Consider the following 26,948-nt stretch of genomic DNA (forward strand, 5'->3'; position numbering starts at 1 on the left):
TCCGACACACTGTAGGAGCTCAATAAATATTAACTGTCAATAAGGGACCCTTAACCTGCATCTCGCCCAGCGCCAGGCAACACAGGGAGGTCCTCCACTCCTGTTCCGCACACACATGCGAGGTTATCACTGTAGCTCTCCACCAGTCGGAGCCGGCGCGCTCCCGCACTTCCGGATCTGGGGCGCCAAGGTGCCTGAAGCCTCGCGAGGACCGGACATCCGCTCTCCCCGCGCAAAACATCTAGAGCACCCCGGGGCGACCCTCAAACGATTGGTTGAAACTAACAGCCAATGCGGCCGCGAAGAGCTCATACAAACCAATCACAGTCCCGGGGCGGGAGCTCCGCGCGGGGCTCGTGTCTGCGCCCTGAGGTTTCGGATCCCGGGGACTGAGGGCCTGGTCGGCCGAGGATTACGTCCTTCTACCCCTCCGGTCCACTCTGCGGCTCCCGGCCCCTCGGCCTCTGTGTCCAGCCCGGCGCTGGCCAGCCCGCTGTCTGCCGTCCTCTGTGGAGACTGTGCCCCGTGCCCGAGGAGCAGGAGGAGCAGGCTCGACGGCATGTCACCCGCGCTGCAGAAGCGCACGCCCTCGGGTAACACTCGTCCGGCCCCGGGTTTGGTGCTGTGGGCTCCCAGTCCCCAGGGAGGTGCTCGCATCCGATACGACCCGCAGGCTTCCCGCGTTCGGACGGGCGGTGCCTGTGGGCTGTCGGCGCAGGCTGAGCGCCCACGTGTCTCCCGCTCTTTCCTTCCCGCGACAAACCAGGTGTCATATCGCCAACACACCCCTCTTTTCGTGCTGGGAAAGCACTCCTCAGCCCGACTAAGAACTTCGGTTTGACAGCCTAATTCAGCGAGGAGTTTCGGCTGACAACGCTGTTCTTACTCAGTAGGTAGTTACTGAGCACCTGCTGTGCTCAGCCGGGAGTTAAGGGGCAGAGAGCCGGGTAAGGAAACGCAGAGAACTACTTAAACTACATGGAGTGTTTATTCTGCACTCGGGTCGGAACCGTCGTTCTGCAAACTCCAGTGCGCAGACTCGCCGCGCTAGGACCTAAAGTTTAGCAGGGGCCCAGCAGGTCGGAATGGGGACTAGCACCTCTGGAATTCTGACTTTGGTAGGTTCATCGTTGAGAAAAAAGCTACTTAGTACGAGAACGGAATGTAATTTCTGTTTTATCGTGAGCTGTGGGTCTCTGTGCACAGATACAGCCATAGAAACGTGTAGGTTCGAGGTGGGAAATGCAGAAGCAAGAGGAACTTAATAGGGATAGAACAGTAGCTGTGCTGCTCCGGGAAGAGGGTAGATACTCACTTCACAACTCCGAAGGAAATCTCCCAGGTGAGCGTGTGACCCTGTTGTTGGTAGGATCCTCGTAAGTGGTAAGGGTACGACTGTTCTTGACACTAGTGGACCTGTGACTGAGAAATGCTTTATCACTGTTGCAATAGAATGAGACCTGTCCCTCTCAAAGGGTATCATATAGTAGTATTTGAATAATGTCTTTTACTTGGGACTTCTGGATTTCCCCTTCCCTTTTAACTAAAAAAGAAAATATGTGATTTCCCTTTCCTGTGAATGTATCAGCAGCAGAATGCCTCTAAGTGGGTGACTGCAAAACTACAGAAAGCCCTGACAGGGTAGATCTTTGGTTAAAATGTCCTCCCCATAGCCAAGTTTGCAGTTCCATCCTGGTCAGGGCACATACAAGAATCAACCAATGAATGCATGGATAAGTGAAACAACAAATCTATGTCTCTCTCTTTCTTCCCTCCCTCTTCCCTCTCACCTTCTCTGTCTACTTCCCCCTCCCCCTTTTCCCCTTTCCCTCTCCCTCTCCCCTCCTCCTGTCTCCTCCCCCTTTCTCCTCCCCCTTTTCCCTCCCCCTTTCTCCTTCCCTCCTTTCCTTTCTCTCAAGTCAATAAAGAAAAAAATTCCAAAAATCTATGTAGCAATGTAGTGTTCACTGAAAAGATGTTAGGGGAGTCTGCTCTAAAATGTACACAATGTTCTAGACTAAATACAGATAAATAGGGTTTGGGGTTGTTCTTCCTGGAAGAGAAACGTTTCAATGACTGCTCACTCTGACTTACTCTCTCATAAGAGGGTTCCGCAGGGGCCATGGTGATCAGGTGCCCCTGATAATTCCCTACTGGAAAAGCTTGGGGAATACCTGACGCTAACAACAGTGTACACAATTTAAACCAACAAATCTGTTATCCCCTAAAGGATAAATGAGCATGTGGGATAATGAAGATGCAGTGGGCTTTTTAAGGATCTCAGTTGCAGAGCAGTTTTGTATTCTATCCATGCAATTCCCATTCATACTTGTTATGTTTTTTTTGTTGTTGTTTTTATTGATTTTACAGAGAGGAGATAGAAAGCAGGGGAATGAGAAGGATCAACTCATAGCTGCTTCACTTTATTGATTTATTTTTAAAGATTTTATTTATTGATTTTAGGGAGAGGAGAGAGAGAGAAAGGTGGTGGGGGAGGAGCAGGAAGCATCAGCTCATAGTAGTTGCTTCCTGTATGTGCCTTGACCTGGCAAGCCTAGGGTTTCTAACTGGCGACTGTAACATCCATCGGGTACAAGAACAAACGTCGGAGACTTTCAGGAGTTAAGATGTTACTTTATTGGCCAGTTTAACCTGCGCAGGGGCAAATTCCCGAGGTGTCCAGAGACACTGTACTCACAAGGAGCTGCAGATGGGAATCGCACCTAGCGCTCACAGCTAAATCTTTTTATAAGCTAAGCAAGCAAGCCTACTACAGAAGCAGATGTGGCGGTAACCTATTTGCTAAGGGGGCTGCACATAGCATAGCAACAGGGGCTGGGGTCTAGCTCATTGGCGAATTCCAAACCTAAACTTCTGATAAGGGTCTTTTAACCAATAGAATCAAACGTTTGTCTCTTTTTCTTTTTCTCTCTCTCAGCCTCCCAGAGTCCCTATCTGTCCCTCTTCTTGAATGACCTTGGGCATGTTATTCCTAACAGAACAGGAGCAGAACCTGCCTGTAACCCTTAAGTTCTCTGTTCCATTAGTGCCCTGCTTATTTTCTGATCTTCTCTTGGTCCTTACAGCGACCTCAGCATTCCAGGTTGACGCTTTATCCACTGCACCACCACGGGTCAGGCTCATAGCTGCTTCACTTTAGTTTTCATTGATTGCTTGTCGTATGTGCCTTGACCGGGCATGCCTGGGGTTTTGAACTGGCAACCTCAGCATTCCAGGTCGATGCTTTATCCACTGTGCCACCACAGGTCAGGCAGAGTCACATAATCTTATTTCAGGGTGGATTACTGCTATACTCTTTGTTGGGCAAATGAGTTTGTAAAATTTGTGTTATTTGATTTTGCTCACTTGTATTGTTAAAAATGGCCGCTGCCCACGTGAATTGCACTGTCTGATGAAACTGCTAATTACCTTCCTGCTTGGGAAGGGGCTTTGTTATATTAATGTGTGCTGGAGAAGGAGCTTTTGTGCCAGAAAGTTTTAAGAGAAGAAGAAGGAAGGATATGGAAGCCATGTTTTTGCAGAGAATGGAAGGGAGTAGGTGTGCAGATAGGGAACAGAGGTGAGGGCTCATGTGAGCTCTGCTGAGACTGGTGGGGCCTTTGATTCTAGGAAAAACCGGAAACGATTCTACTGGTTGTGGAACCGGAGAACATGTGAGTGAGTTTTGGAGCCCCATGTGTTTGTTTTTACTCACAGGCCAGGTGCGAGGCTAGACTAAAGGCATGGCCCACCAGTTTTTGACTCTGTTGTTTCTTTACCATCTGTCTGAATCTAATGGGAACCTGCACGTGCCTGGCTGTGATGGTCATGGCTACTGGGCCTATACTCTTTTAAGAAGAAAGGAATTCTGTTGGGCATATAAGTTAAAGTTTTTAATCTTTTTTTTTTCATTCCACATTTGAAACTCTGTATTTTATTGTTTTCACTGAGTACTGCCTACTTTCTGCCTGACTGATATTCATTTCCAAACCTGCAAATGTGTCATTCTGCCTCCTGCTCCAATGTGAGTAGGACTGAGAGCTTGCAGACTTACATGATGTTTTCTCACAGCCCACTGGACTTTGTAATCTACAGAATACAGCCTTAAGAGTTTCAGTCCTAGCTCTACTCTTTCTTAGCTATATGATGATAGTGACATACTCAGAGTAGTAGTTAAGTATATATGTCTCATTTCATGACATGTGATTTGACTGCACAGCACATCTGAGGTGTGCCTTCAAACACATCATCTCATTTTATAATCACAGTTCCTGTGACAAAGGCAGGGTTGATATTTTCTTATTTTGCAGAAATATGAAGTCTTGTCTAAAACCCTATAGCTACTTATAGGAGCTGGGACTTGAGCCCAGATTTCCATTTTTCTTGTCCTGTCATCATTGGATTAGTCATATTGAACTCTGGGTGCTTATTAGCAGATAGCAGATAGGACAGTCACATCGTGGAGTGTCCACATTAATGCCACACCGCTTTTGCTCTATTTAGCTTGAAATGACTAGACTTCTACCTGATGCCTACCTATCTTTCTGTTATACCTGCCTCATCAATGCCCTACCTTTTCTTCACATTTCCCAAGAAGTGTTCTTTTCCCCTTTGGTACTTGAAGTAGTATTGGTCAGATCATTGGATCTTAACTTTGTTTTTTCAGGAAGTGTTTTCTCTTACCTGCCACATCAATAAACAGAATGACCAGTGAGCAGTGAACCATAAAAGAAATGTAATGCCCTTTGGAAAAGAAATTAGGTACTTGAAAATTTGCTGTACATATTTCTGGAGCAACCTTCCTGAAGCCTGCTTGGGATAATTCACTCCAAACAGCTCTGTAGCCACCATGTAGCCCCTGTTCCGGTTTTGTGTACCTGAGACTCTACATAGTAAGGCAGGGCAGGGTTGTAAATTTGCATGCAATGCCAGCTTACATATCTGGTTCATACATATCTGGTTTGGGTTTTGAATAACCTCTTCTTTTGCATCTTCCTTCACTTTTTTGCCATCTTCATTAAGGAAATATTCATTGTACACTTAGGTGCCAGGTATTGTCCTTGTTGTTGTTAGGGATAGAACTGAGTTGATATAGATGTAATCTTTTTCTCCAAGGAGCTCAGGTAGTATAGAACCAGCTTTCTTTGACTAAAGCATTGTTCCCCTCTTTGGGAGCACAGACGAAATGTTGGCAAGACAGACTGGTATCACTGTGATTTGTTTTGAGTGACTTGTATTAACTTTGGTAGGCAGCAGGGATTGTTGAAGGTGTTTGAGCAGGGGCAGGAACTGATTTAGAATTGTTCTTTCGGAAGATTAATCTTGCAGTGGTGCATGGAATGGACTGGAGGACAAGGTGACCGGGGACAGTGGTGAGGTGGTGATCTCTTACCTTTATGGGACACTTGATTGTTTACAAAACATGTTCACATCTATGATCTCATTTAACCTGAAAAACAACTCTGAGGCAGTCAGAGTAGGTATTATTATTCCTATTTTCCATGGATGTAAACTGAAGCCCAGGATTTCTGGTGGCTGGGTTGTTTAGTGAGAGCTTGAAGAAGGGCTAGCACTGTGGGTGAAAGGTGGGACCAGGTGGACATTATTTTGGAGGCCAAATCTGGAGGGTTTGAGATCTGAGTAGATGTTAGTTATCTGGGAGAATAAGGAGTCAGACAATACTGAGGTTTTCAGGTCAAGCTTCTGGGAAGAGTGGTGCCAGTATCAGATAGAATTGAGCGAGTTTGGTTTTGAATAGATTGAGGAGTAGTGCATGTTCTAGGTGGCTAAATCAGGTGGACAGTTTGAAATCTGAGTCTAAGATTGAGGCTGAGTGCTTTGGTAATGTGAAGATCATTGATGATTTTAGAAAATAATTCCAGTAGAGTATTGGAGGAGGAAGCCACATCAAGATTATAAGAATTGGAGATTGTTGAGGTATAAGTGCTGAGGTGAACTGAACAGTGGGAAGTATAGGGGTGGTGGTGACCGAGTGCTCTTCCTTAGATGCAGAGAGAAGGAAAACTGAGCAAGCTGCAAGAGGATCTTGAGGTGGAGGGGGTGAGTTTGAGGAGCTCCCAGCAGTAGACTTCTTTGTATAATAGGCTTAGTAAAATCACCCATCGAGTGAAAAGGATGAGAAGGATTTGGTGCTAAAAGAAAGCAGAGGTTTGGGACAGCAGATGTGGGATGTGGAGGGTTGCCAAGGAAAGGTAAAGAAGTGGCTTCCCATTAGGAATTATCGATGGCTCCAAGCAGTGTGGTTTTGTGGTTCTCCAGTAGTTCTCAAAAACCAGAAAATAGGATTGGAAGGAGAGGCATCAGGGGCTTTTCAGGGCTGGGAATGAGGAGAAGTCCAGGACATGGGAGAGATGAGAAGTTCCAGGGTGTTAGCCAGTTATTATTTCATGCGTGGAGCAGAGGTGAGTAAATCCCTGTGTGTAGGCTATTAGTTCTGGCACTAGGTGGGGAAGACTGTCAAAGTTACCAATTTAAATGGAGTTTGGAATTATTGATCATTTCCAATGATCCATGTTATATCTCCCCATGTATCTCCCTATGAAGGGAGCTCAAGCCTAGAATTCACAAAAGGCAAGACAGCCCTGAAGACAGCTCAGCAGCCCCGCCCACCCGGCCTACCTAGCACTTGGCTCTCTGCTGCCCCCTTTCCTCATCTCTGAAACAGTAACTACAGCCCACTTTAACTTTGGTTTGGTGTGTCACTGTCACTGGTGATTTTTGTGTGATATACAATCTTTTATTGCATTAGGCATTTTAATAATTTAGTGACAACATTATTCTAATGTTGGAGCATTTTTCTAATGTTATGGCAGTATGAGTACATTTTTTATGAGCACTGTTGACTTCCTATAGTGAATGATTATAAAGTACTTTAAACTCTCTTTTCTCCTTTCATTTTTTAAAGTCAGATTTTCACTTTCTTTAAAGCAGGCATGCAGGAAACCCTGTGTGACAAGATTGAAGCCATTCTGCGAGAGAGGATCATGGTGCTGGATGGAGGGATGGGGACCATGATCCAGCGGCACAAGCTGAGTGAAGACGACTTCCGCGGTCAGGAATTTAAAGATCACTCCAGACCACTGAAAGGCAACAATGACATTCTAAGCATAACTCAATCTGATGTCATTTATCAAATCCATAAGGTAAAGTGTCCCAGGTACTTATATTTTCAGTCTTTCACTCTTCATGCAGTTTCATGCACTGAGGGCAGCACACTGCTGCGTGCTCTGGAGGATACAGGAGGAGAAGATTTGTTCAGAAGCAGGCGCTGGGCCCCACATGAAAGTCATGTACTGGCCTGGCGTGTGAATGTCCTGGGTTCGATTCCCAGTCAGGGCACACAGGAGAAGCGCCCATCTGCTTCTCCACCTCCCCTCTCCCCTCTCCCCTCTCCCCTCTCCCCTCTCCCCTCTCCCCTCTCCCCTCTCCCCTCTCCCCTCTCCCCTCTCCCCTCTCCCCTCTCCCCTCTCCCCTCTCCCCTCTCCCCTCTCCCCTCTCCCCTCTCCCCTCTCCCCTCTCCCCTCTCCCCTCTCCCCTCTCCCCTCTCCCCTCTCCCCTCTCCCCTCTCCCCTCTCCCCTCTCCTCCAGCCATGGCTCCATTGGAACAAGTTGCTGAACAACAAAGCAACACCCCAGATGGGCAGAGCATTGCCCTTAGGGGGCTTGCTGGGTGGATCCTGGTCCTAGCGCATGCGGGAGTCTGTCTCTCTGCCTCCCCGCCTCTCACTAAATTTAAAAAAAAGTCATATATTGTGGTGAGCATTCAGGGAAGGAGAGGAGGAAAGTAGGTTTTCTGTCTTTAAGGTGTTTAAACTCCAGTGAAAAACCACAATATCCTGGACAAATTAGTTTCTATTTACACTATGTTACTTAAGTCACCTGTCTTCTTCAATTCTTTTTTTTGACTCAAGTAAACATGGCTAGACAACATAAAAAGATCACAAGCAAATAACTGGATATTGCTATACTTTTAAAATTTAAAAGTAAACATAGAACTAAATTGTTTCATAAGTGATCATAGGAATTTCATAGAATTATGACTGGAAGAGATACTAAGGTGATTTAATCTGTTTCCCTGATCTGGATTCAATTAGAAGGGCAAAACTTATTCACCAGTGTGGGGAAAACAGCTGAGTTAGGCTTGCTCACTGGTACTGGCTGCAAGCACTTTCCCTGATTAGTACATGAGCATGTGGCAGCGCCAGTGTGGATTGTCTATGTAAGGCTCTGGGTGCTTGTGCTCAGCGTGGTTTGCCTGCCTGCCTGCCTGCTTGCCTGCCTGCCACTGTGAGGGGCCATTTTTGCTGTTTGTTTGCCTGAGAAGCGGTTTTCCCTGCCTGTTTGCTCATCTGCCGTTGGGAGAATCTATTAAACGGGAATGACCCGCTTTCTGGCTCCACAGTTTCTCTACCGTCTGCCCAAATCCAATGTGAATCTGCTTGGCCTTGGCCACTGGCATTACAACTAGTTAAGTGAGAAAGTTTTATTTTCTGGAGCCCTCTTACTATTGTAGATGTTGATAGGGAAAAAGATTACCTAAACAAATCACTGAGTGGTTAAGTGATTCATTAAGTATAGAAGGGTGATATTACTGGGTGGTCAAAACTTTGTTCTAAGTAAGATGCAGAATGGTTTTCATTTAAAGAAAACTAAGAACACCTCTCCTTTGGTAATAATGGGAAGTGTAGGTACTAGAAGATTTAAAATTGGTCTTTGAAGAAATTGGTTTTGCAGAGAGAATGGTAACTCGGTTTTTCTGCTAGGCCTTGAGAACATGTAGTCAAATCTCATAAAATCCCAGTATGTTGAAATTGGCAGTGTCATTGTGGGTATGAATTGCTTGGGGTGGTTACAAAACTTGCTTCTTCTAATACAGTTGGTGAATCATGTGAATATCATGCCATGCAGCTTTTATCATGTGGATTATCACTAGAGTATATAAATTCCTGAGGGTAACAATTTCTGCCTCTTTTTCACTACTGAATCACTACTACCTATAACAGTGTATTGTAAGCAGTAAGTACTCAGTAAATATACTCACAAAAATTAGGGGATATTTTAAAATGAATATGAAGTGATGAAAAAAGAAGCATTTTATTTATTTATTTTTTTGTATTTTTTCGAAGTTGGAAACAGGGAGGCAGTCAGACAGACTCCCGCATGCACCCGACCAGGATCCACCCGGCATGCCCACCAGGGAGTAATGCTCTGCCCATCTGAGGCGTTGCTCTGTTGCAACCAGAGCCATTCTAGCACCTGAGGCAGAGGCCATAGAGCCATCCTCAGCACCCGGGCCAACTTTGCTCCAGTGGAGCCTTGGCTGCAGGAGAGGAAGAGAGAGACAGAGAGGAAGGAGAGGGGGAGGGGTGGAGAAGCAGATTGGTGCTTCTCCTGTGTGCCCTGGCCGGGAATCGAACCCAGGACTCCTGCAGGCCAGGCTGACGCTCTACCACTGAACCAACTGGCCAGGGCTTGATTTTTTTTTATTTTTTATTAAACAAGAACATCAGAAAAGCAAATGACAAGTCAAAAAAAGTTGTTCAGTTATGCAAATGAGATGCAAAACCAACTTTTATTTCATTGGTGAAAATGCACTAGACAAAAGGCTGAAAGTACTGGGGTAGATGCATGTTGCCTGATCCCCTAATGTTTGTGAGCAGTGCATTTCTTAAATCCTTGTCCTGTGTATTAGGCATCTAGATAGAACAAGGTTCCCACGACAGGTACATGAAACAAAAACGTCTGTAATACAATAAAGTATATGTGGGACAGCTGTGTTATGCTTGCTCGCTAGTTTACCAGCTGCAAGCCCTTTGCCTGATTAGTGCATGAGCACATGGCAGCAGCATGTGTGTATGCCCTATATAAGGCTACAGGTGCTTGTGCTTGGGGATTGAGGATGCGCGGATTGCCTGCCCGCTGCTGTGAGGGGCCATTTTGCCGTACACCAGCATTACAGTATACCTGGCTCTTTCATTCCTGGGAGAATATTTATTAGCTGAAGTCTTTGAATGTAGAGACCATGTGTGTTAAGAACAGAAAAAGACTGGGTTATTTTCACACTTAGTTATTTCCAGCGGAGTTAGTGACTATAGATCAGATCCTCAGATATTCAAGTGTAATGGAATTTCTGAGTTATATGTGTAGTGTAAGAGCCTCATATTAAGCTTTTAATTGCAGAGACATGTTTCAAAGACATGTACCTCAAATAAACATATTGAAAGTGTATGACACAGTTTCCAGCTAAAAAGCTAGATAGGGAATCAGGCCACTCCTACCCACCAAGTTTCCCTTTAAGAAAGCTGTGAATAACCTATATAATTGACTGCTTGAGTGACTTTGCTTTTCCCTTCCTGTACCCTAATTCCCACTCTTATATTTTTTTTAATTATTTTTATTTATTCATTTCAGAGAAGGCAGACAGAGAGAGAAGAGGGGGAGGAGCAGGAAATATCAACTCCCATATGTGCCTTGGCTGGGCAAGCCTAGGGTTTTGAACTGGTGACCTCAGCATTCGAGGTCAATGCTTGATCCACTGTGCCACCACAGGTTAGGCTTTTATGTTTTAAATTTGCCAAAAAAGAGTGAATTTGTGAAACCCTAGGACCCCACCCTTGACCTCAGAAGAGGCTGACTCCAAGTTCACATGTGCTCACTTGCTCACATACCCTACCCCCATCCTTCCTTGCTCTGTGGCCCCAGGAGAGCCTGCACCATCCAGGACCTGAAAGTAGTAAATCTTGCTTTTTAAAATGTTCCCTGATGGCTGGGTAGGTCCGGTGGCTAGAGCATCATCCTGACATGCCAAGGTTGTGGGTTCAGCACCCGGTCATGGCAGATATAAGAATCAACCAGTGATGGCATAAATAAGTGGAACAACAACTTGATATTTCTCTTTCTCTCTCTGTCCCTTTTTCTCTCCTTTTGTCTCTCTAAAGAAAGTTCCCTGATGGTTGTTGTTGAGGTCCATCTTTCAATCATACGATTAGGGCGGGGGCTCACGCCACTACGGCCTGGTGAACGCCTCAGGCATGACTAGCTGATCGCTATTAATATAGTGTGGGGAAAATAGCTGTGTGTTAGGCTTGCACTCTGGTTTACCAGCTATAAGCACTTTGCCTGATTAGTGTGTGAGCATGTGGCAGTGCCATGTGTGTATAGTCTGTGTAAGACTATGGGTGCTTGCGCTCTAGGCAGGTTGCAGACTGCAGATGGCGGATTGCCTGCTCATTACTGTGAAATGGTTTGCCCCTTCCTGTTTGCTCATCTGCCTGCCCTTGCGAGACTTTATTAAACATGAATGGCCCAACGCTTTCTGGGTCCATAGTTTCTTTACAGTCTGCCTGAATCCAATGTGGACCTGCCTGGCCCCTGCCACTGGCATTACATGTAATATGGTGTGAGACCGATGTGAAACCATATTTGAAACCTCTATTAGCCTCTAGAAGGGCTGTCTTTAATGTTCTTTAATTTTGATAGCTTTCTCAATAAGAAAACGGAGGAGCATGAAAATTAAGTAGCTTGCCCCAGATCACACATTTTTTAACTTGTGAGATTAGGATTGGAACTGGGGCATCTGGTGCGGAGCCCGTGAGTGTGGTAGTGAGCTAGAAAAGGTGGCAAGAGGGCAATGAACTAGGGCCCTGGTCGGCAAACCGTGGCTCGCGAGCCACATGTGGCTCTTTGGCCAGTTTAGGAGTACCCTAATTAAGTTAATAACAATGTACCTACCTGTATAGTTTAAGTTTAAAAAATGTGGCTCTCAAAAGAAATTTCAATCGTTGTACTGTTGAATTTGGCTCTGTTGACTAATGAGTTTGCCGACCACTGAGCTAAGGGAAGCACCTTTTAACTTTATATTATGGGAATAGTCAAGTCTGTGGGAGTTTAGAAAATTTTTTTCTCTAATTATAAATACAGTATGCATTAATTGTTAAAAAAAACAGGTCTAGCTACAAATTATAAAAAAGCATAAGAGAAGATAAAAACCACTTATAATATTAATACCAAGAGATGTTTTGCATATTTTAATTTACATTTCAATTTAGTTTTCTATAGTTGAGACTTCTAAAATTAAACTGGGAGTATATTACTTCCTACTGTCCTAAAATTCGCATATTTTAATTATATACTCTGAGCATTAAGTGTTCTGAAAGATGGTTTTAATAACTTCATATTCTATTCTATATATATAGTCAGTTACTTCACTAATCTTTTTTTAAAATTTTTAAAAATTTATGTATTAATTTTAGAGAGAGGGAGGGAGAGAGAGACAGACAGAAACATTGATCTGTTCCTGTATGTGACCTGATGAGGGACCGAACCCATAATCTTTGCATTTCAGGAAGATGCTCTAACTAACCCAGCTATCTGTTCAGGGCTACTTAACTAATCTTATGTGTGTGTGTGTGTGTGTGTGTGTGTACATATGTATGTGGATGTGGATAAATATGTGTCTGCAGAAAACTCTGTATACATGTGTATATATATATATATATATGAATGATGTCATGCTTTACACATCGATTTTACATATCAATCTTATTTTTCTATTCAACAATATTTTGGAAATCTTTCCATGTTAGTATATGTAGATATACACAATGATTTCTTTTTTTTTTTTTTTTTTTTTGAGGAGAGGAGATAGACAGACTCCTGCATGCACCCTGACCAAGATCCACCCGGCAACCCATGTCTAGGTCCGATGCTCAAACCAACTGAGCTATTCTCAGTGCCTGAGGCCAATGCTCAAACCAACCAAACTATCTCCAGTTCTTAGAGCCAATGCTTGAACCAGTTGAGCCTCTGGCTGCGGGAGGGGAGAGGGAGAAAGAGAGAGAAAGAGAGAAGGGAGAGAAGGAGCGGAAGAAAAGCAGACAGTTGCTTCTCCTGTGTGCCCTGACATTGGATCACATCTGGGACTTCCACACACTACTGGGCCAACACTCTATCCACTGAGCAAACCAGCCAGGGCCACACAATGATTTTTAACTGCCACATGGCATGTAATAAAATGGATATGTTATGGATTATTTAGCTGTTTCCTTACTGATGGATATTTAGGACGTGTCTGACTTGTAAATGTGTAAATCTTTGTTTTCATTGCCCAGTTCTTCTGCAAATGGTTTTATCAGATAGGAGGGGTTGGGTTCACTTACTGTCGGAAAATCTAGGAGGTTGAGAGTTCTAGAGGCTCATCAGGTTGAAGTTGTGTTGGTGAAATGAGGATGAAAGGCTTGAAGCAGGGAGAACAGGAGGGCACTGGGCCCTCTAGATTTTAGTGAGGATGCAGATCCACATCAGAGGGACTAGGAGCTGTGGATGAAAACAATTGTGGTCAGCTTTGAGGTCTAGAGACAGTAGAGTTCTCCATGGGATCTGACTGTAGTGAAGCAGTGGGAAGGTGAGGAAATGGAACTAATGTTTCTTGTGCGCCTGTCCTGTGCTAGACACTTGATATGTTTTATGTGTCATCACACAGCCACCCTGTGAAATGGGATCATAATACTTTCAAACGAGGCCAGCAGAGTTCAGAGAGTTTAGGGAATTTGATTCAATTCATGGAACTTAGTGTGGGAACCTGTCTGAATTAGAATTCTGTGTTTATTTATAACACATGCCTTTCTGTGAAAGTCTTGCCTCTGTTTGTATCTCTAGCCTCCAGTGCAGTGCTAATTGCTTAGTAGTGGTCGGAGACTGTTTGGGGGTGATGATAATGAAGAGGCATGTTTACTGTTGGGGACAGGGATTCTAAAACTCAGCATTGCCATTACTGTCACATTGCAGGACTACTTGCTGGCTGGGGCAGATATCATTGAAACAAACACTTTTAGCAGCACTCATGTTGCCCAAGCTGACTATGGCCTGGAACACTTGGTAAGACTTCTGTTTTCCCTCATAACTAAAGCATTTACCAATTGCTAGTTGCTAATGAGAAGACCACCTGAAGCAAATGCCTAGTTATCTATTATTTGTGCTCAGACAGGGAAGTGGTATGACTCTTTCTGCTTATGAACTTAGCAGCACATTCATTTCCATCTGGCTTCTTTTATGGGCAAGTAATAATCAAAAGTGATGCTTATTACACAGCGACTGTTGATAAAAGCATAATGATTGGCCGTGTGCACTGTTTTATGAGGCCTTTTAAAGTGCACTGTTTTATGAGGCCTTTTAAAGTATTAGTTTGCATATTTGGTTTCCTTTTTTTTAATTGTGGCAAAATACATGTAACATAAAACTTACATTCTAACTATTTTTAAGTGTATGTTTATTTTTTTAAAATTATTTATTTATTTATTTATTTTTAGAGAGGAGACAGAGAGAGACAGAGAGAGACAGAGAGGGAGAGAGAGGAGAGAGAGAGAAGGGGGGAGGAGCTGGAAGCATCAACTCCCATATGTGCCTAACCAGGCAAGCCCAGGGTTTTGAACCAGTGACCTCAGCATTTAAGTGTATGTTTAGTGGCGTTAAGTATATTCACATTGGTGCTACCATTACAACCATCTATCCACAGAATTCTTTTTATCTTGCAGAACTGAAACTCTGTCTCTACGAATGATAAGTCCCCATTCTTTCCCCCCTAGACTCTGGCACCCAGAATTTTACTTTCAGTCTCTATGAATTTGACTAATGCCTCATATAAGTGTAATCATGAGACCACATGCCTTTTGGGAATCAGGGGAAAATGAATTTGTGTTGCAGTTACTTCTGTGTTATTTTGGGATAGGAGTTCACAAACTTTTTTTGTAAAGGGCCAGATAGTAAATATTTTGGGCTTTGTTGGTTGCATTCGGTCTCTGTTGCAACTACTCAGCTCTATCATTATAGTGCAAAAGCAGTCATAGAAAATGTGTAAATGGTGAGCTTGACTGTGTTCTAATAAAAACTATTTACAAAATAGGCAGCAGGCTAAATTTGCCATGGGAGCCATAGTTTGGTAAACCCCTATTTTAGGCTATTATGATTTCTTACTTACTAGATATGAAGATCCACAGCACAGAGGATCTCAGAATTAGATGAGATCTTGAAGATCACAAGTCCAGGACCTCTTGACCCAGCTTGTGGAAGCTCTTCAGGAGGCCTTTGAACCTCTTCAGATTATAGGCAGTACTTTGTATGTTTGTGCACACTTGCTTTTATTTCCTATTGAGAGGGTTCATGGACCTTGACCACACTTGAAGAGGTTAATAATGTCCAAAAAGTTCGAGCCCATTGATTACAACCATTGTTCGGTGAAGTCAGGGCCTGAAGGCATTGCTAAGGGAACTGCCTGGCATGGATGACAGAACTGGTCTTAGAAGCCAGGCCTCCTGTGTCTATTGCCTGTGCTTTTTCTGTTACTATGCTTTTTTCTAAATCTCAGAATATTTAACTACATCAGCTTTTTCTCTGATATGCCAGATGTCCAGAAATTGTTCTTTTGCTACCTTGTTCATGGTTTTGGGAAAAATCTTAATAGCAATTCCCAAAGCCTCTTGCCTTTCCTGTTGCCTTTGAGGCTGGGGCAGCTGATAGGCCTTCTTGACCAGGATTTCATTCAGGCCCCAAATTAATTTGCTCTTCATTTCCTTCCTGAATGATGCTGGGGTGTAGAAGGTCATGAGTTCCTCATTTAACGTGTGGAGGGAGAAAGGACAAGCTAGCATTTGTGTTTGTGTGCCAGGCCTACCGGATGAACAAGTGCTCTGCGGCAGTGGCCAGAAAAGCAGCTGAGGAGATAACTCTCCAGACAGGTAAGGGGTTTTCTTCTCCCCTTTTTCACCAAGATGATTTCTTAGATATTTCAGCTGTAATATGCTGTCCCTATTTCACTTTTTCCTTTTGTAACTATTGGCTTACTAGCAGTCCTGTTGTATTTGTGTGTTACTACTCTGCAACTTCGTGGTCAAACATTCAACAGCCCTCTGAATTGACTATCCCTGTGGGCCTTGGGCTCAGGGTTTATTCTGTGTTTATTCTGCAGGGGGTCATATCCTAACTTTGTAGCTAATACTGTGGCTTCCTTGTATATTCACAGCTAAAATGATTTTTCACCTTTGGAAGCATACCATCAGGTTATTAAGGTAACAGCTGACTGTTGTAGTCATTTTAGTTATTATAAAGCTCTCCTCATTCCTCTGTGGTTGTCTTTTTTTTTTTTTTTTTTTTTACAGAGACAGAGCAAGAGTCAGAGAGAGGGATAGATAGGGACAGACAGACAGGAGCAGAGAGAGATGAGAAGCATCAATCATCAGTTTTTCGTTGTGACACCTCAGTTGTTCATTGATTGCTTTCTCATATGTGCCTTGACCATGGGCCTTCAGCAGACCGAGTAACCCCTTGCTCAAGTTGGCAACTTTGGGTCCAAGCTGGTGAGTTTTTGCTCAAACCAGATGAGCCCGTGCTCAAGCTGGCGACCTTGGGGTCTCGAACCTGGGTCCTCCACATCCCAGTCCGACGCTCTATCCACTGCGCCATCGCCTGGTCAGGCTCTGTGGTTGTCTTATCTAGGTAAAGAGATACTGTCTTTGGAGCATTTTCCTCTCATATCACTGATGTCCTTGAAAGCTCTGTGTAGCACACAAAAGAGTGTGACAATGGCTTGCAGGAACTGAAAAGTGACTCCCCAAATAACTGACCTCCTGGCTGGCTGCCTTAAGAACCCTAGGGCAGCAGCTGGCAAGGGGTCTCAGGGGGAGGGAGAAGAAGAGGGGAGAGATATGGAGCCATGTAAGATATGGAAATGTGAAATTACTGCCAACAGGAAAGACAAAAGAAAACTGTTAGGAAGTTAGATGCAGCATACTAATAAAGGAAGACTGAGCAATTTATAAAAACTCTGTTTCTGCAAGATAATGTTTAAATCCATGGAAATGTGTAGACTATTACCCCAACTGAGTTGCAGCTCAGAAAATGTTCAACCAGCTAAAGCAGGGAAAGAGAAGAACATTGTTCTTATTCCCACATAATTATTCAGTTTTGGAGAAGCTAAAGAATATTTGGGTCTGTAACCTCTTTACAGGCTGGTGGTCAACTAGTTTTTAGTCTTCTCCAGTTAAATTGTAACACGTAACCAGGTTACTGAGCAGTTAAAATCATCAGAGGTAATGAGCAGAGTAGTTGCCCTGGCTTCTGTTAGCATCTGTAGCTATAATGTTTTCAGGCTCCTTTAGAAGCACCAAGACTCTTGCCAGGAGGAAAAGTTATTAAAGAATTATAAAAGTATGGCCCTGGCCAAATGGCTCTGGTAGAGGGTTGGCCTGGTGTATGGATGTCCCAGGTTCAATTCCTGGTCAGGGCACACAGGAGAAATTCCCATCTGCTTCTCCATCCTTCCCCCTCTTGCTTCTCTCTCTCTCCCTCTCATATTCCTTCCTGCAGCCATGGGTCAATTGGAACAAGTTGGCCCTGGCACTGAGGATGGCTTCCTGGCTTTCGCCTCAAGTGCTAAGAAGAGCTTGGTCGCTGAGCAATGGAGCAACACCCCAGATGGGCAGAGCATCAGCCCCAGGCAGGGGTTGCTGGATTGTCCTGCTCAGGGCACATGTGAGAGAGTATCTCTCTGCCTCTCTTCCTCTCACTGAATAAAAATAAAAAATTTATTAAAGTATGATTTGATCTACTTCATACTTTAATTTCAGGCTTTATAATTGTTAATACTGACTTAATATTTTCCCCCAGTAAATGGCCTGAGAACATTTCAAGTTGAATGCTACTGTAAGGAGCTTTTGTAGAATCTATATGAAGTTTAGGATTTTCAGGAATAGGGAGAGAATTTGTGCAAATATAGCTATGGTGATAAAAAAAAAAAGGATTACTTACTGAAATACTTTGAAGCCAGACATGAGAGTTCAGAGTTTTTTGGATTGTCTTGGTAATAAGTATGTGCACATGCCTCATATTTTATAATTTTTCCAGTGGGCTCTGGGACAGCCCCATAATCAAACTTGTATTTGTAGTAAAATCTATGAACCATCTCTCTAAGTGGGAGAAAGATTATAAATAAGCCTCTTGTTAGTTCAAGAGAGTCAGGTTTTATTGTCAAATGAATTAAGAAAAAAGTTTGAGTATTTGCGCTTTTTGGATTTCAGAATTTTGGACAAAGGATTATAGGCCTATATCCTAGGGAAAGCTTATACCTTATTGGTTCACAACAAAAACCTTGAGCTGTTCAGATTTCACACTTGCTTTTCTTTCCCAAAGGAGTTAGGAGGTTTGTGGCGGGAGCTCTGGGTCCAACTAATAAGACACTGTCTGTGTCTCCGTCTGTGGAAAGACCAGACTACAGGAACATCAGTGAGTATTCCTCACATAACCACTGATCTTGAGCGAATGCCAGTGTTTTAGTAATCTCTACTTCTGTAAAGTGGGACCAATAATAGGGTCTATCTCAGTGTTATTGTGACTTAATCCTCAGAGGATTTACAGTAGTCCCTGGAATATAATATACATCTAAAAATGTTAACTGTTATGTGTGTGTTTTGTTTGTTTTTAGCTTGCTCTTAAATGTGTATGGTGTTGTATTAGTTTTCTTTATCAGCTGTGGAAATAAAACCAATCAAAATAAACCTTTAAACTGACAGTTTGAGAAATGATGGACTCCGGACCTTGGTCTATTTGAGCAGCAGTTCTCAACCTGTGGGTTGAGACCCCGGCGGGGGTCGAACGACCAAAACACAGGGGTCGCCTAAAGCCATCGGAAAATACAACCAAAACACAGGGGTCCCCTAAAGCCATCGGAAAATACAACCAAAACACAGGGGTCACCTAAAGCCATCGGAAAATACGACCCCCGCCGGGGTCGCAACCCACAGATATTTTCCAATAGCTTTAGGCGACCCCTGTGTTTTGGTTGTTCGACCCCCGCCGGGGTCGCAACCCACAGGTTGAGAACTGCTGTATTAGGGAGTAACCCACTAGACTTCCATTTTATTTATCATAAAGCAATCCAAACTATGTAAATATACTAACATTACAAAAATTATAAACTATCACATATAAGCATACTTGTATTGAGATTTTACAAAAAAAAAATGGACATCAAGTTCATTTTCTTAAGCATTGACTATAAAAAACAGTTAAACTTCAGAGCCAGATAGTAATGATGCTATCTATGCATGGTAATGAATTTGTGTAGATGACAAGTGCAGGCAGGTGTGGCGGTAGGTTCTCAGTCACAGAACTTTCCATGCAGATACCGCACTTTGTTACCAGGCTTGCTCATGCTGATGCTCTCTTAGTGTAGGCATGGCAGTGAGTGCTAACCCATCTTTTCTCTTGTGCTGTGTATGATGAGGCACACTTGGGACAGTGAGCATAATGTGCTGTTTAGGCTTCTCTACTGAGTCGCTGAGCCTTTTCCCTTTTCGTTGGGAAGTAAAATGGGGAGAGGATGACTTCTCAGATGGAAATAGACAACTCAAGATATTTCTAATAAAAATTTTACCCAGGAGTGATTGAATACTTTTGTTTGAGACTGAAATTGCCCATCGGGCAGGTTTTTTCTCTGACAGAGTTGGTATCAGAGTGCGGGAGCCCAATCCACAGGACTGCTGCCTTTCATCACCGAGAGTGAGGGAATATGACTCGCCTGGTGATGGGTCCAAATCAGTGTGACATGAGTCCCCTCATACTCTTCTCTTATGAACTGATTAAAGCCATCCCTGGAAAGAATGATCTGTCCTAAAGGTATCTACAGTAGGTACATACAGGGCCTAGGAAGTCCTGAGCTTCCCACTCACTCTTTCTGGCTCACACATGGGAAATGCAGGCTTTGTGCAAGCATTAGGAGCAACTGTGTTTGGTGTACTGGTTTAGCTTCCGTCCCTGCCATGTTTCTGTGTTCGGCTTCTGACAAAAGGTGCCATTATCCTTAAATATGCATTATAAACCAGCAATATTTAGTTTGTAGGGGCCAGGCCTGAACTCAGCATGTCCTGGCTGTCCAGAGGATATTGATAACTGATATCCTAGATGTGGTTTATTTCTTACAGCTTTTGATGAGCTTGTTGAAGCGTACAAAGAGCAGGCCCAGGGGCTTCTAGACGGTGGGGTTGATATCTTACTCATTGAAACCGTGTTTGATACTGCCAATGCCAAGGTGAGTTAAGGGAGGAGAAGGGACAGGGCTGGGGCCGGGGGACTGACAAATCTCCCAATATAGCGAGAAGACAATAATAGCTGTTACTAACTGTAAATAAAATTCCTCTGTTCCATTTTATTCTTAACTATTTTTAACTGAGGTTAGTAGAATGGAAAAAAAAAGCTTCAAAGGCTATCTTTTTAACTTTCAGAAAATGGTTTTTTAAATTATGAAAGCAAATATTTTCATGTATAGCTACTAGATGGCATATATGCATAGGTAAATATATGCACATGGTTCTAAATTCAAAAGATACATAAATATGTATGAAAAGTAATATCCTTTCATGTCTCTTGGGGACACTACTATTACCATTGTGGAAGTACTGGTATGGATTCTGTGCAGGTATCAGCATGGGTATGTGTTTGTGTTCCTTACATATGTACAGAGGTACATAAGTGTATGCAGTGAAAAGTAAATGTCCTTATACCTGTGTTATTTATTTGTTGGTTTGCTTTTTAACTTTTAGTTACAGTTGTTACATCATTCTATTAGTTTCAGGTATACAACATAATGATTAGACATTTATATAACTTATGAAGTGATCCCCTTAATAAGTATAGTACTCACCTGGCACCATACATGGTTATTACAATATTATTGACTATATTCCTTGAACTGTACTTTACATCCCTGTGACTGTTTTATAAATGCCAATTTGTACTTCTTAGTCCCTTCACCTTTTTTTTCTCATCCCCACAACTTCCTCCCATCTGGCAACCTTCAATTTATACATTGTCTTTGCACAGTATATTTAGATAAATTTCTTTAAGTGAATTGCCAGGTCAGAGGGTTTGTGCATTGTTAATTTTGATCCTTAATGTCAAATTAGCCTCCTTCAAACCGTGCTTATTAAAACCCCAGTTACCAGCAGTGCATAGCAGTGTTGGTTTCATCACCTTCACTAACACCTATTATTACACTTTTGATCTTTTCTGGTTTGATAGGTGAAAAATGTTCCTCACTATAGTTTTCATTCGTATTTTTCTGACTATAAATTAAATAGAACAACTTTGTAAAGTTTTACAACCATAGATATTTCCTCTCATGTGATTTGTATCCTGTTTCTTACTTGTTTTTGACTTTTGGTCTTTTTTATTGAATCTTTTCCTGAGGAATTCGTTCTTGTCAGTGATGAGTGTTTGACTTTATATGTAGTGGTGATGGTGATATAGTTGTGTTTTTTATTTGTTTGATTTAGTTTTTTTTGGTTTTTTTTGGTATTCATTTCTTTTTTAAGTTTACAGCAAGGTATATAATATCTTCATTAATTTATTCATTTATTTTATTGAGAGAGAGGGAGAAACAGGAAGGGAGAGAGATGAGAAGCATCAGCTGGTAGTTGCGGCACCTTAGTTGTTCATTGATTGCTTCTCATACGTGCCTTGACTAGGGTGCTCCAGCCAAGTCAGTGACCCCTTGCTCAAGCCAGCAACCTTGGGAGGCTTTTTTATTTTAATTTTGATTGAGAGAAGAAAGAAAGAGTAGTTCTTCAGCTCCTCTTCAGAAGAAATGCTAGTTCCTGGGTGAACTTTCAACTTGAGCTGGATGCTAGGTTGTGCGTTACAGGGAGGACCCATTTCTTCTCCCCAGAGAATGCAACAGGGACCTCACCTGAAGAGGTCTTAGGAGAGCTAGCATTCAGACCAGCCAGGTAGACGGATCTTGGACACAGTCTCGCAAAACTAGTGATGATGCTCTTTTTCTCTGGACAGGCAGCCTTGTTTGCACTCCAGGTCCTTTTTGAAGAGACATATGCTCCCCGGCCTATCTTTGTAAGTTCTAAAATGTTGATGTTTTTGTTTTTTATGAATACTGTTATTTTGCAGGTAGGGTTTATTTTTTCTTGCATAGAACTATTGAGAGTATCTTTTAGGAACAGCCTACTTTGAGTTTTCTGTTCATCTTCCTCTTACCACCACCTCTTGGAGAAGAAAGTGAATCTCGAAGTGGTTGGTGGAAGGCACACTGGCTGGCTGAATTGGTCACCTGGAACCAGAGGCTTAGAGACCCCTCCACAGGGCCCACAAGAGTGGCCTTGCATGCTGACTGTGGAGTACCCAGCACTGAAGACAGCAGGTTGCCAGTTTATTAATTCAACAGGCAGACCCACCTGAGTCCTCAGGTTGCTTGTGAGAATAAAATAGAATCAAAACTAGGGCTGTGTCACAGCAGGGGGCCAGGCTAACTGAGGTTCTGTGGGAAGCCTCCTCATGAGACTGGCCATGTGAGTTCTGATGCTGTGCTGGTCATTGCTTTTGCCACCACAGCTTTCCCTGCCCCTTGCTTCCATGGTTCACCACCTCCCCTCCTCACTTGGCATTTGTCTCTTCTGATCATCATTGAAAATGCTGCCATTAGTTCCACAGCCTTCTTTCCTGCAAAAAAACCCCAGACAGTCAGCCTACCCATTTTATTTTGACTTTGTGACTGAACACTAAACTTGAATCTGTCTTGTTGACTGAGTTTGTTAATTCAGATTTCAGGGACAATTGTCGATAAAAGTGGGCGGACGCTGTCTGGACAGACGGGAGAGGCATTTGTCATCAGTGTGTCTCATGCAGACCCACTTTGGTGAGTCAGATTGTTTCCTTGTCTCCATCCCTTTTGGGAGATCTTCCCTGATGGCCACAGAATGTGACTTCGGAGGGAATTGCTTCTGCATATTTCCACTGTCCCACCTGCATGGGATGTTGGCTGTCCTGGAAGTACATTCAGACTTTTCTCTAAGAGCGGTAGAAGACCATTGCCTAAATGGGTCTTTGAGGGCCTGGAGAGTTCTCTGCCTCTGGGACCAGCCAGACAGTTGTCTTTTTGTCTGTAAGTGCCCCCACCACCACCACTTTACAGTGTAAGACTATGCTTGTTGATTCAGTAATAAGATTTAAAAACTATTGTCAGCACTTACATTTTTTGCAATACTTGACAAAGTTTCTCGTTCCTTACTTATAGAACAATCAGAAGTAGTCTAGCTTGAAATAAGATGGAAATTTTAAAGCTCAGATTTTTATTTTTAAAATTAAATGTCTTCCCCTAGCCAGAGGGCTCAGTTGGTTAGAATGCTATTTGATCCCTGGTCAGGAAACATACAGGAATCAACCAAGGAATGCATAAATAAGTGGAAAAACAAATAGATGTTTCTCTCTAAAATAAATCAATCAATAAAAAAACTTTTAAGTTAATATGGCTTTTCCATTCTATTTCAGCATATCTCCCTAGTTTTCATAACAAAATGGTTTAAATTACATACTGTGAGTGCAATGGAAGTATATGCTGTTTTTCTCCTGTGCCTTCTCCATAATTGTGCTATTTATTTCTTCTGCCAAGAAGCTGTGCTTGCCTTCTTTCTTTCATTTTCTTTCTCTCTATCTCTGTCTGTCTCTCTTTCATTCTCTCTCTCTTTCTCTCTCTCTTTTTCTCTCTTTCTTTCTCTCTCTTTCTTTCTCTCTTTCTCTTTCTCTCTCTCTCTTTCTCTCTTTCTCTTTCTCTCCTGGCTCCGTGTTAGCCTTTAAGACTCATTCGAGAATTCTCTTCAGAGAACCTGCCTGTCTTCTCTCACCAGCCCCGGTTGATGTTCCTCTCAGAGCATGCTGTTTACTTTTACTATAGTTATTGCCACAAAATAGTAGTAATAGACATTTATTGAGAGCTTGCTGTATACAAGGCTCAGTTCTAAGTGCTTTATGAGAGTTATTTCTCTCTCTGGCAACAGCCCCTTGGGGTAGGTACTGCTGTGCACAGCCTCATCTCCAGGAGAAGGGAACTGAGACTCAGGGTTTGTAACTTTCTCAATAGCAAGTAAATAGTGGATCAAGGAACAGGGGAATGCTCCTAACCCTGGTGTTGGATACCACAATTCACCAGTTGTGTTATTTTTTTTTCCACATTTTTATGTTTCTAATTTCAGGGCAGATCTTCCAGTTGATTTAGTGTGGTAATGTGATTTCATGAAGGCTGCTGCAATGTACAATAGAATGCATCTTTATACTACTGATGGGGCCTGATAATTAAGAAAATAATTGCATTGAACTGGACTGTGATTGGCTCCTTAACAGCTTGTGAGCTTTTTTATTTATTTATTTATTTATTTTATTTTATTTTTTATTTTTTTATTTTTTTTTTACAGAGAGAGAGAGAGAGAGTCAGAGAGAAGGACAGACAGGGACAGACAGACTGGAACGGAGAGATGAGAAGCATCAATCATCAGTTTTTCGTTGCGTATTGCGACACCTTAGTTGTTCATTGATTGCTTTCTCATTTGTGCCTTGACCGTGGGCCTTCAGCAGACCGAGTAATCCCTTGCTTGAGCCAGAGACCTTGGGTCCAAGCTGGTGAGCTTTGCTCAAACCAGATGAGCCTGTGCTCAAGCTGGCGACCTTAGGGTCTCGAACCTGGGTCCTCAGCATCCCAGTCTGATGCTCTATCTACTGCGCCACCGCCTGGTCAGGCCAGCTTGTTTTTAGAGCAGTCTCTGAATCCTCTGCATTTCTCTAGTGCTTGATAGAGTCCTTGTTGGTACATAGGAGGGATGCAATAAATGTTTAATGGAAAAACTAAAGATATGAATGTGTAGGAGTCTGTGAAGACAAACTTAATGTAGTTTATTAAAAAAATTTTTTGTGTTCCCTGAAACATCTTGAACATTTCTTTTCATTTTCTTCCCTCTTCCCCACCACATTACACTTAGGAATCCTAGTAAGAGAAAAAAAGTAAAATCCAAAATGGGGCAAAAGTAGGTTTACTTTTTTGTTTGTATGGAAAACAATACAATAATTAATATATAATAATACAAAAATAAACTTGGTGTTTCACGTGCTCACAACTGTAAGTCTATTTTTGCTCTACTCTGTAGAAAAAAGAAAAGATGGCCTGGGCCAGTTAGCTCAGTTGGCTAGAGTGTCATCACAAATGACAAGGCTGTGGGGTTCAATCCTCGATCAGGACACACATGGGAAGTAACCAATGAATGTACGACTAAGTAGAACAACAAATGAATTCTTCTTTTCCCCCTCCCTTCTCTCTCTCTCTCTCTCTAAAAATCAATCATAAATAAAAAACTAAACCTTGATTGGATAGCTCGGTTGGTTGGAGTGGTGTCCCGAAGCACAGAAGTTGCCGGTTCCATCCCTGGTCAGAGTACATACAAGAGCAGATCAATGTTCCTGTCTACTCTCTGTCTGTCTCCCTGACCCTCTCCCAGTAAAAAAAACCCAACAAAAACAAAGAAAAAAAAGATGGCATAGAATCCAGTCACTTCATAGTTAATTCTTGATTTCCTACAGGCCTCGGGGGTCCTACTGAGATATTTTGGAGGGGTTTCAGGCCTTCCACTTGAGTAACTTTCATCTGCTAAAGAGAGAGCCCCTTGGTTTTATAGATAAAGAAGCCAGCTTAATTTGTTTAATAATTTTTTTTTTTAGTGAGAGAGAAAGAAAAAGAGATAGACAGGAAAGGAGAGATGAGAAGCATCAACTCACAGTTGTTGCACTTTAGCTGTTCATTGATTCATTGATTACTTCTCATACGTGTCTTGACCAAGAGTTCCAGCTAAGCCAGTAACCCTGGGCTCAAGCCAGAGACAATGGACTCCTGTTTATGATCCTGTGCTCATGCTGGTGAGCCTGTGCTCAAGTCAGCGATCTCAAGGTTTCAAACCTGGGTCCTCGGTGTCTCAGGTCAACACTTGATTCACTATACCGCCACCTGGTCAGGCAAAGCCAGCTTAATTTATAAGAAGACAGATTTTAGCCTGACCTGTGGTGGCACAATGGATAAAAAATCTACCTCGAATGCTGAAGTCACTGGTTCAAAACCTTGGGCTTGCCAGGTCAAGGCACATACGAGAAGCAACTAGTACAAGTTCATGCTTCCTGCTCCTCCCCCTTCCTTTCTCTCTTTCTAAAATCAATCAAAATTTTTTTTAAAAGAAAAAAAAGAATTAAGAAAAAGAGCAATTTTAAATCCTGGGTTACGTTGTAAGTCAGTTCTGGTGCAAGGAATAAGTCTTGGTTGTCTAGTCTCCCAGAGAGGCTTCCACATACTATTAATGTTTCTTCTACCCTCAACATTTTCCTTTGCTTTCTCTTTCTCTTAAGTATTGCTTTCAAATCAAGTGTTTGTTAGCAGTGGTGGTTCACAGGCATTTCTGTTTTACAATATACCATTAACCTAACTGTGAACTTACTTCAGGAGTCACATCCGCGAGCAGGGCCCTTTAGCCTTAAGATCATCTGATGTTGGAGGTAGGGACGGGAGCAGTATTCAGTGCTTCAGGGGCCTTGAGGAACATGACTTTCATTGTAGCTGCATAAAGTGCTTTGAGTCACAAGATTTATCTCCTGGGTTTTAGATATGTTCCTTCATTATAACTTTTTTATAGGCCTACATATTTTGAATAAAAGAGGATGCTGCTAATATCTTCTTGTTTTTCCAGCATTGGATTAAACTGTGCTCTGGGTGCAGCTGAAATGAGACCTTTTATTGAAACAATTGGAAAGTGCACAACAGCTTATGTCCTGTGCTATCCCAATGCAGGTGTGTATGTCAGGGGAGCTGCACATGGGCTAATCCAAATACAAGATGTGGGTGGAGAGGGTTATAGATCTTGATAAAGGAGTTCGTTTCGTTGGTCTTGGTGTATAGTTAACACTCAGTAGGAATTTTCTAAATGGAGAGTATTTGGGTCTAGACCACTGTTTTCCCATTACACTTGAAGGAACAGTTTGGCTCAAACTGAAAGCTTCAGAATTAGACAAACTTTGAGGAATGAAACCTAGTGACATAAGTTACTAGAGCCTTGTTTTTGGTG

General features: G+C 42.7%; 1 protein-coding gene across 7 annotated transcripts in view; it reads left to right on the forward strand.

The window, feature by feature from the left end:
• The first annotated feature begins 272 nt into the window (after positions 1-272).
• The window catches only part of MTR (5-methyltetrahydrofolate-homocysteine methyltransferase), a 111,039-nt gene continuing 84,363 nt past the window's right edge, over positions 273-26,948 (forward strand). For 2 of the 7 annotated variants that reach the window (XM_066383744.1, XM_066383737.1), the window contains exons 1-9: positions 273-593; positions 6,949-7,163; positions 13,807-13,896; positions 15,683-15,752; positions 18,202-18,294; positions 19,992-20,098; positions 21,856-21,915; positions 22,620-22,714; positions 26,574-26,674. In XM_066383744.1, the coding sequence (XP_066239841.1) occupies positions 560-593; positions 6,949-7,163; positions 13,807-13,896; positions 15,683-15,752; positions 18,202-18,294; positions 19,992-20,098; positions 21,856-21,915; positions 22,620-22,714; positions 26,574-26,674 (865 nt within the window). In that variant the 5' untranslated portion in view covers positions 273-559. Of the gene's footprint in view, positions 594-4,666; positions 4,762-6,948; positions 7,164-13,806; positions 13,897-15,682; positions 15,753-18,201; positions 18,295-19,991; positions 20,099-21,855; positions 21,916-22,619; positions 22,715-26,573; positions 26,675-26,948 lie in introns of all 7 variants that reach the window. The other 5 variants (XM_066383733.1, XM_066383717.1, XM_066383725.1 and 2 more) reach the window with 5 other exon arrangements.

This window comes from Saccopteryx leptura, chromosome 1, assembly GCF_036850995.1.
Source record: "Saccopteryx leptura isolate mSacLep1 chromosome 1, mSacLep1_pri_phased_curated, whole genome shotgun sequence".
NCBI lineage: Eukaryota > Metazoa > Chordata > Mammalia > Chiroptera > Emballonuridae > Saccopteryx > Saccopteryx leptura.